This window comes from Ictalurus furcatus, chromosome 1 (genome assembly GCF_023375685.1).
Source record: "Ictalurus furcatus strain D&B chromosome 1, Billie_1.0, whole genome shotgun sequence".
Lineage (NCBI taxonomy): Eukaryota > Metazoa > Chordata > Actinopteri > Siluriformes > Ictaluridae > Ictalurus > Ictalurus furcatus.
This window is the reverse complement of record NC_071255.1, coordinates 18441894-18451985: the sequence shown is the minus strand read 5'-3', so window position 1 is coordinate 18451985 and position 10092 is coordinate 18441894. Positions and strand designations below refer to the sequence as shown.

At 39.6% G+C, this 10092-nt stretch overlaps 1 protein-coding gene across 1 annotated transcript in view; it reads right to left on the bottom strand.

Moving 5' to 3' along the window:
• Positions 1-216: 216 nt before the first annotated feature.
• Positions 217-10092, bottom strand: part of trim71 (tripartite motif containing 71, E3 ubiquitin protein ligase) — a 29357-nt gene continuing 19481 nt past the window's right edge. The window contains exons 3-4 of the mRNA XM_053630633.1: positions 6528-6662; positions 217-5972 (exon numbers count right to left, since the gene is read on the bottom strand). Of these exons, the coding sequence (XP_053486608.1) occupies positions 4521-5972; positions 6528-6662 (1587 nt within the window). The 3' untranslated portion in view covers positions 217-4520. The remainder of the gene's footprint in view (positions 5973-6527; positions 6663-10092) is intronic.

Below are 10092 nucleotides of genomic sequence, written 5' to 3'. Positions count from 1 at the left end.
TATGGTAAGGTATGTCATTCATTTATACTAAAGATGACATTAGTTTAATAATAATAAAATAAAATAAAATAAATATAATATAATATAATATAAATATAATATAATACAATTTAATATAATTAAATAACCCTGACAATTCAGCACTACTTACAACAGTGTGAACAGTGAGTTTCTACTGCACTGCCACTTCAAACAGAAAGAAAAGACACCCACACATTCAGGATCCCAACAAGTTTATTTAAGCATAAAGAACTGAACATAAAATAAGAATCTGCATAGGAAAATGTTTAAAGTCAACAAAGACAAAAGCACAAGACTGTAGATCACCAAATAATTCATACAGCCTCCTCTAAGTACAGCAGCCGACCAAAATCCATGAGTATTTTATGTATGGTAAATACTGTTTAGAGAGCAAAAGAGGACCTCGTGGAGGATACTAAATGTTACATCCACCTAAAAAGACAACAGACCTGGAATCTGGCTTTGCTGTTTTGATCCTACCCTAACAGTTAGATTTTAAAGGATAAAACTGATGCCAGGTCTGAGTTTAGGCAGCAATCTCTCCACATGTCCCTTTGCATTTGTCTCACAACCAAATGTGTGATCAAGGAATTAAAAGCTATGATGACTGTAATGAAAGTGTAATGAAAACTATAGTAGAAATGGTTGGATTGTTGCCATCAAGATAAACAAACAAACAAACATTTTGATGAGGAAACATGTCATATTTGTAATATATTGAACATTGAATACATTGTTCATCAATACAGTAACCAATGTAATCTTACACTTATCAAAAATATCTCCACATTGTTGCATTAGTGCTGTTTGACTGATTTAACTGAACTATTTTTCTGAATATGATTTTTTTCCCCTCAGTCTGGGTCTGAAAATGAACACACACAGTAAAATTTGGCTGTGAAGGATCCTGTTGAATTTAAACACAGCAAAGATATTTTTTGTAGATAAATACAATAATGCACACACAAAAAATAGATACTAAATCCTATGGAGTACTAACAAAGGATTTACTGTAAGAAACAAATATTGACTTTGAATCAAATCTCTATAAAGCTACCTGAGTTTTGGGGATTTTTTTTTTCTTCTTCTTAGGTAATACAATCATTAAAAAAAAAAAAAAGAGACCATGCACTTCTGAACTGTTTACACTTTCCTTCTGCTTTTCCAAGATTAGGAAACAGATCAAAAGCTGGAATACACCACAAATGGTGGGAAACCCGTAGAGACGCTGACCAGAAGTCCAAACATGACACAGTATGATGTGACTAGACATACTGAAGGCCAATGTTTGAGCCTGATTAATAACTTCTAGACATGTGCACCCATTTACTGTACTGTTCTGGCACCATATTGTCTAAGAAGTTACAAAACTATTCCTATAATATAAACTAGATTTCCCTAATAACCACCACATATCGAAAATGCACTGATGACATACTGGAGGGTTGTTCTGTGTGGCTGCTCGGTGGAGGCCCTATGCCTCTACGCATGATGGCTCCTGGGTATGACTGAAAAGGTTTTCTTCTTAAGCACAAATCAACACAACTGCTTTTTTCAACTGTACTTGGACATTGGTACATTTTAGTGTAGCTCAGTGTAAATGTTGTGTCAAACATATGAGGACATCAGTGAGGGATTAAATTGGGGGGGGGGCAAATGGAAAACAAAAAAGCAACAGAGCAAACTCTTTGGCAGTTTCCAGTTTGATTAAATTTCAGAAGAGGAAAGTAAAGTTACATAATACAATGCAGCAGTGTTAAGGCATATGAATGTAATTTCTCCTAGTCTCTCCCCCACACTCACACACAGTACCTTGCTCTGTAAAGCTATCCATCAATGACTAATAGAAAACTTGTAGTCAAAGTTGTTCACCACAACATAGGAACATATATATATATATATTTTGGTATATAATAATAAGTGTCTGCTTTTTCTTCATCACCTCATTTCAAATAAAATTACCAACAAGGGCTTTTAAAGCATGCAAATGTTTCTCTTATAGAGATTTCTTTGGTTCTCTGGGGACAGAGCTGCAGCTAAACCTCACAAATCAAACAGCTGACATTAATACTGAAATCAGTGTGAAGATTTCAAAGCAGCAAATTCTCTCATAACTGCCCAATGCTCACACTGTTCATGTTCCACAGCAGCTCTAGCACACGACTAGCACATGTTTTTAACTCGCCACCAGCCTAAATTCATCCTGTGACTCTGGGATCAGGTTCTCCACTGATCTACAATCACTGCATTTGGACCAATGAACAAGCAGGTCAATTAGGCTTTCGAAATATGTCCCTTCATATATAACAGCACAGTTAATGTTACACTCTGCTGAGATACATATTAAGATACTGCAGTGTAAAAGGTGCTCCATAGAGTTGAAGTCGCACTAATGAACTGATTTGATAGGAAACCAATCTTAAGAGCAGCCTCAGAGCAAGTGTCCCACATATACACTTTGTTTTGGCACTTGACCATTCCCAATGGTTACTATTTGGCAAAGTGTAGACTTCTGGGCACCAGAAAGACAAATCTGACTGAGCAAACAGATGCAAAATACTATCAGCATAACACTACAACATAAGGGACTAGGTGTTTTTGTCTACTGAAATGCTGCTGTGCTTTTTTCTTTATTGATACTTTTGAATTTGAATTTGAATGTTCTGCTGTAAAATGGAATGCACAATTGGAGCCTCTATAAGGTCAAATTAAAACCACATAACATTTACCTTGTGAATGTACTTGTCTTTACCTGAGACACACACTCACACCATCATAAAAAAAGAGCTCTCATAAGTTTCATCTGCAGAAGCAGCTTAAAACACAAAATGCCCATCCAGACGAGGAGCTAAACAAGAGCAACACCTGACAGATCAGCTTTGGGATTTAGGCCCTGGAAAGGGCATGTGGTCAGGATATGGCAGGTTCTAGGATGTACATTCTTCATTGTCTCTCAATGAAACTCTCCTTGTAGTTTCCAGATGGGTTTTTCATTGCATGACATTTCTGTAGATGGGTTAAATAAAGGGGAAAATGTTTATTTTCAGGATGTCAGTGCTTGTCTTTTTTGTTGCTTTCAAATGCTTTCTTTTTGATCAACATTCAAGAGAAGCAGGCAACCATTAAATCATTAAAGTGGTTCCCCCACAAATAAAGAAAAAAAAAATCTCTTATTTTAGACCACACTCAGTTGAATATTGATGCTTTCAAACTGTGTTCCACTGACTGAGCAAATGGTCTTTGAGGAGATCTTATTCAGCTCTTACTTTTAGAGCGCTTTCTTGGCCAATAAATAGATTTCAGACATTCAAAAAGGACTTTTTATCAAACTAAACTATGTCGTCCTATAGGGTTTGGATTACATCCAAGCTTGCAGCAACAGCCAGTCAGCAAACCAATGTGCCAACCAATAATTCTGATAATCACTTCATCTTAAATGGTGCTAGATGATGTTAGATTTAAAATATATAAGACATACAAAAATAACCAAAAATGGGATGATTCAATTCAATCCAAGGTCCCAAAAACGATTCAAATCTTCATACAACGATCTCTGCCCCTTTCTTCTTTTTCTATAACAAAGGGAGCAAGTAGTTTCTTGCATTACTCAAACTCTAGGCGTGAATCTATACTAAAAGACCTACCAGTAATTAAAAAAAAAAGCCTTACTAGCCACCCTATAAACCATCATGCATTTCAGGAGACTTACACATCTTTAAAGGAAATCAACACAAAGTGAGGTATGTACAATGAGGCATTTGTACACAGAGGTACATTTAGGTTATGAGGTAAGAAGTTTAGATGAGGTACGACAAATGAAAACCGATTTAAAAAACATAACACAAAACAGTAGATTTATCCAAACAGTATCCAAATGTTCCCGCTGACATGCAGCCCTGGTCTACTGCATCACTGTACTCAAACATTCAGGGGTCCTGCCTGTGTTATGTGCACAGTAACAATCAGGAGAAATTTGTGCGAACTGTGCAAATATCAACCAAACATTGCTTCATTTCTTATGTTATGTTCTCTGACGACAAAAAAAATAAAATAAAAATAGCACTGAGGTAGACGTCTTTATAAAACTTCACAGACGCTGCACGCACACAAGAGAATACATTCATACACAAGCTAGATGAGGTAGGTATAATGCAGAGAGAGAAAAATGTTTCAAGAATGCTGGAAAATTCCCTGAGAAAAAAATCAAACAAATAAAGATTTCAAAACTCAGATCAAGAGCAAAATAGCAACACTACTAGCGACCAGTCTTTTTGCTCTACTCCTTCTCTTTGATAAATGGCGTGTGCACGAGATGAACACTTCCGCCAGCAGCGCAAATCATACTACAATCAGGATAAATAGATATAGATGAGTATAAAAGAATCTAACCATTACTGCCATATTTTCAACATTCAGCCATGTTTGCTCCTGATAATTGTGTACCTAAACCTTCTTTTTTCCTCCTCCGCCTCCATATATTTCTAACATTGAACACTAGCTCAAAAGATGAGGATTCGATTGTTTCCAAAGTCAACGGCTACAATCATTCCGTCAGGGGTAACGGCTATACCTGATGGGCGATCCATCTGCCCGAAGCCACTACCCTGAGTCCCAAACTTGCATAAGAAGTTGCCATTGGGTTCAAACACCTGAATACGATGGTTACGGGAGTCAGCCACAATAATGCGATCCTCCTGGTCCACGGCTACGCCTTGTGGACGCAAGAACTGCCCGTTACCTGTTCCCTCAGAGCCAAGAAAGCGAGCAGACTGGCAGTCAGGCCTGATGACGAGCAGGCGATGATTGTTGAAGTCAGTCACCACTAGGTGACCTTCCTGGTTGAAGGCAACTCCTCGAGGCGAGTCGAAATGCTTCCAGAGGGCACCTTCGAAACCATACTTGTTGATGAACATCCCATCAGGGCCGAACAGCTGTACCCGGTGGTTGCGCGTGTCCGAGACAAGAATCTTTCCCTCCGAATTGACAGCTACGTCCCAAGGGTAGTTGAACTGCCCATTTTTGGTTCCCTTTTCACCAAACTTGAGGAGGAACTGCCCATCAAAGGTGAAGATCTGGATGCGGTGATTGTCCTTGTCAGCCACAATGATTCTTCTCTGGCTGTCACAGGCAACCCCAGCAGGTCGGTCAAACTGGCCAGGTCGTGAGCCCAACGTGCCAAATTTGTGGTGAAAGGTGCCACACGGCTTGAAGATCTGTATGCGATTGTTGCTTCGGTCAGCCACGATCACATAGCCTTCCTTATCAACGCAGATGCCCCAAGGTCTACACAGCTGTCCATCACCATCACCCTCTCCACCAAAGGATGCAACAGGCAGACCAATACCTCCGTAGCTGCGGCCAGATTTGACCATGACTTTGAAGGGACTTCCCTCAATGTGCTGGTTGCAGATAAGCACAGAAAGAAGATGCTCTCCTTCACTCTTGGGCAGGTAGCTAACCGTGTAGGTACCATCTTGTTGGTCAGACACATCAGCACTAGAGAGGTTTCCCTCTGGACCCATCAAGACCACTGATACACCATCTCCACCAGACAACCGTGGTTCTCCATCATGGTCATATGCCACTACTGTAAAGGAAGCCAGTTTTCCCTGCAGAGCTCTCTTGAGACCTTCCCCATGGGCTTTGGTGGCTGATGCGAAGGCTCCACTGCTTATCAGGCCCATGGACTGGATGGCAATCAGAAGCGCCTGATCTGGAGGCGTGAACATAATGCGGTCATCCTCCTGTGGCTGCAGAATGCAGCGCAGTGCTTTGAGCTCCTGCAGCTGATTCAGCATGTGCTCACGTGCTAGTAGGATGTCTATGTTGCGACCTTCCTCCAGCACCTTTGTCACTGTGGCAATGGTGCTGTCCAGCTTGGTGAGGTTCTGGTGAAGTTTCTCTACCTGAAGGTACAGAGACTTGGCCTTCACCTGGCGGATCTTTTCCAACTGCATAGGGACATGAAGGAAAGGGCACCAGTTGGAACAGTGAAGAGGAAAAACTGTATCCTATTGTTCTGTGATGTAACAAGTTTGAAAAAAAAAACTACATAATTTCAGATTTGTTTATTTTTTACCAGCAATTACTAATTGCTGGTAATCATATATTTATATATAATGAAATCTCAAGAATAATTCAATAAAACTTCAAGACCCAGTGAACTATGCCTGTGGGATTTACTGGTATTTCAGGATTTATTAAAAAGACCAATGGCATGCCAATGCTCATGATGCCATAAAATTGATTAACATTGTATGGCTTAGTAGTTATATAGTGGTTTGGATGACGACTGATACCATGGTGTTAAAAAAGGGTCTCGGGTATCAAAGCCCAAAGAATGTGTGTGATGTTATACAGAGTGGTGTATACCATAAGTTTCTGCCCAGGCACCAGTGTAACCTTAGTGGCAAGGCAGAATTTCCCTTAAGTGAATAAAGCCACTGTTGCTAATGGTTATATGATCAGGGTTCTCCACAGAGCGGTAAAACCAAGTGCATGTTTACCTTCCATAGCAGCTCACACTCGCGCTCCTCCAGGGCTTTCTTGTGACGCAGAGTGGTAGTCTTCACTTCTGACTGCACCACCTTGGCCTTCAGTTCCACCTGCTCAGCGATGGCTTGCGCTTTCTCAATGCTTAGCTGTGAAGGACATTCAGTCAGATGATTCATCAGTGAAAAATTTATAAAAATCATATACAGCATGCGTAACAATATATAAACATATAACCATACACCACTTACTTCAATGAAATCTAATTAAAACTGTAAATAAAACCTACACAGTGAATTGTGTATTTAAATTATACAGTACAGAGATAATACTTACAAATAAAAATTTTACACATAAATATATTAATTCATCTTCAGTAACTGCTTTATCTTGGTCAAGATGTTGACAGTATTAAGACCGTGCATAACGTGCACACACACACACACACACACACACACACACACACACACACACACACACACACACACACACACACAGATTTCTCCCAGTAAACATGAATAAATGTAAGAGAGCATGAGGGTTCCCTTTGTGATGTTACACAGAGGAGAAAATAGAGGTCAAATTGCAGCATCATGACCCTTAACCCCTGTCCAAACAGTACAATGCTCTGGGACAGGGGATCTGAACAAATCACTCTCTGCCCATCAACTGTGACCTCAATCACACTTCCAACTAAATTATTCAAAGACATAAATATGCACTTTCAGTTATTTCCACATCCTACATACAAGCTGCCCGAGGCCTTTATGCCTTTCAAGTGTTTTATAATAAAGAATCAAAAAAGCTGTACGAAATGAGTTCACCCAGTTTCTGCCCATTATAGATGTACATGTACATGAACAATAGTGCATCAGTCCAAAAGGTCCCGCATCGGTACATCTCTAATTCTTAGCCAAGTAAGTCAGTACACAAGCAAATAAACAAACAAAAACAAATAAATTCCCCACACAACACTCCACATCACTGCAAGAGGCCTGAACAGTCCTCTCTGGTACTCGTGCATTAGAAAACATCATTTACACCTCCCACGTTTTCCATGTTGCGAGTAAACAGTTTCAGAGAACTCTGACTGCTATTTTAAATCAAGTGGGAAACGCATCTGCAACCCGAAGCGCATAAAACCAGTAAATGGGATTAAATAGAGCTGATTTAGTCACAGTGGCCAGCGGTTTGTAGTGGTCCAGACTCTTCATGGTCAAAGCACTTTCAATATGGTGTAACACACTCCAGGAGCTTTCAAGTCCATAAAACGTTTAGAGGCTTCCTATTTAACACCATGTAGTAATAGGATTAGGACAAAATATAACAGCCCAATCGACCACATACAGCTGCAAGCTGGCCTCTCTGCTCTGAGACTGCAGGGCAGTTTTAACAATGAGGAAGTCAGACTTACAGGGCATCACTATGAGCAGCGGATTGGCAGATTTCCAGGTGAATTTAGGTGCTAAAAACAACGACTTAAAGCACACAGTTAATCATCTGTGCATTAGCACTTTTAAAAAAAATCTGTGTAATGGCAAAAGCAGTGCACTTGTTATTAACAGTTAAAAAAAATTCTATATTAAAATTACCCAAAAGCATTTTGAACACTACGTGCTGAGTGAAGCAGCTCGGTTGCAGAGGGGCATCACCCCTCAAACCGAATCACTGTGTTCAGCCTTTCACTTGTAAATTCTCTCTGCTGGGTCTTCCTGATGATCAGCTCTGCTCAGTGTCACCACACACCATGTGAACAGTTCTCTGTGGGGATGCAGCCCCACCTCCCAAACCCCTCAACCCCCTGCTGTGATTCTTTAGTAGCAAAAGCATGAGTGATAGAAACATTTGCACAGTGCTGGACTAATGATCCATCCTATTCAGGCCTTCAGGGCAGTGAATATGGGCAGGCAGGACGCGCGGTACTGCTTTATTCGGGGCCAGAGGGGAAAGAGAAGGGACAAGGGGGGTTGGGGGTCAAGAGCCTGCTAAAAGAGCAACACTGTTCCACTGCTTTCTTTTAAAATACTTTTTTCAGCCTTCAGAAAAATATGCATGCATACATACAGTATTTGAGTGATTCCCTCTCTTTTAAAAAAAAAAAAAAAAACATAAAAAAGGATTGACTACGTGAAATTGCCCTTAGGTACAGTGGATAAAAAAAAGCCTACACACCCCTGCTAAAATGGCAGGTTTTTGTAATGTAAAAAAAAAATTAAACCAAGAACAAAAAAGTTTTTCCACCCTCAATGTGAAATTACAACATATAAAAATCAAACATTTTAATGGGGGGGGTGGGGGGGGAAGCTTACAATATCCTAGTAGCACAAGTGTGCACACCCCTAAACTAACACATTGTTGAAGCAGCTTTTGATTTTATTACACCACTCTGGGTACGTTTACATGACAACGATGTATGAAACACGTTTTTTTTAAAAACGTTTCGTGTATAGATGACAACGTTTTCAAAACGATCCCCATTAACATGGATCCGTGAAAATGATTAAAAAACGCTGTATTATGCATGCCAGGCCAGCAGTTGGTGATGTCATGTTGCAAATAAACACTACGCGCCTGCGCACATAAGCATTCATGACAACGTGTCCGCCATATTGATCCGGGCAAGACTGCCCAATAAACAAATACAAGTAAATGGGGGAGCTGTGGGTTTTTTTAGGATAAAAAGGACAATAACGTTTATATTTCTCAAACGATTTCATGTGGAGTGAAAAAAACAGTTCTGTCTCCAGTTACTTCGAATCTCGATATCTAGACTCGAAAAATTATTAATTGTCATAAGGAATTGTGAAAACTCACGCTTGTCAAGCATAGATTTGGCTTATTTTTCTTGGTTAATAAATGCGGAGGCATCCCTAATGTAATATAATTTAATGTACATGAAATGTGCATAAAGCTTTTTTCATTATGGAAATGGTCTTTTCTTGTGCTCCAGGTCAGAATTCTGTTAACAAAGCTCAATCATTTTTAAGTAACGAAAAAAAAATCTAAATAGTGCATCTTTAAGTACAACTCATTGAGCATCACTGTACTAAAATGGATCAAAATCTGCAAATACAAATCAAATAGTGAGACACTGGCATTCGGTCTGCTTTCTATATTTTATTAGCAATAAAAGGGTACAGATTTACTCCAAAACAGACAATTAAAGATAGCGCATGACATCATTTTCACAAATTCTCGTTTTTGTACGTTTACACAGAGACGATAAAACCCGTTTTCAAAACTTTGCGTTTTCAGGCCCCAAAACGCATTGTCGTATAAACGAACAGCCAAAACGCATAAAAAGTTTGCCGTTTTTAGTTGAAAACGTTGTCGTGTAAATGGGCCCTCAGTCTTTATGGGTAAGAGTCTGTCTAACTGAAGAAAAGCAGCCCTAAAGCATGATGCTGCCACCATAGTTATGGTGTTCTTTTGGTAGTCCTTTTTTTTTGGAATTATGGAATTATTATATCTTTTGAAATCGGTCTCATCAGACCATAAGACATTTTGCCACATGCTTTGGGGTGATTAAGTTAAGCTTGGATGCTTTTTGTGAAAAAGGGTTTCCATCTAGCCTCTCCC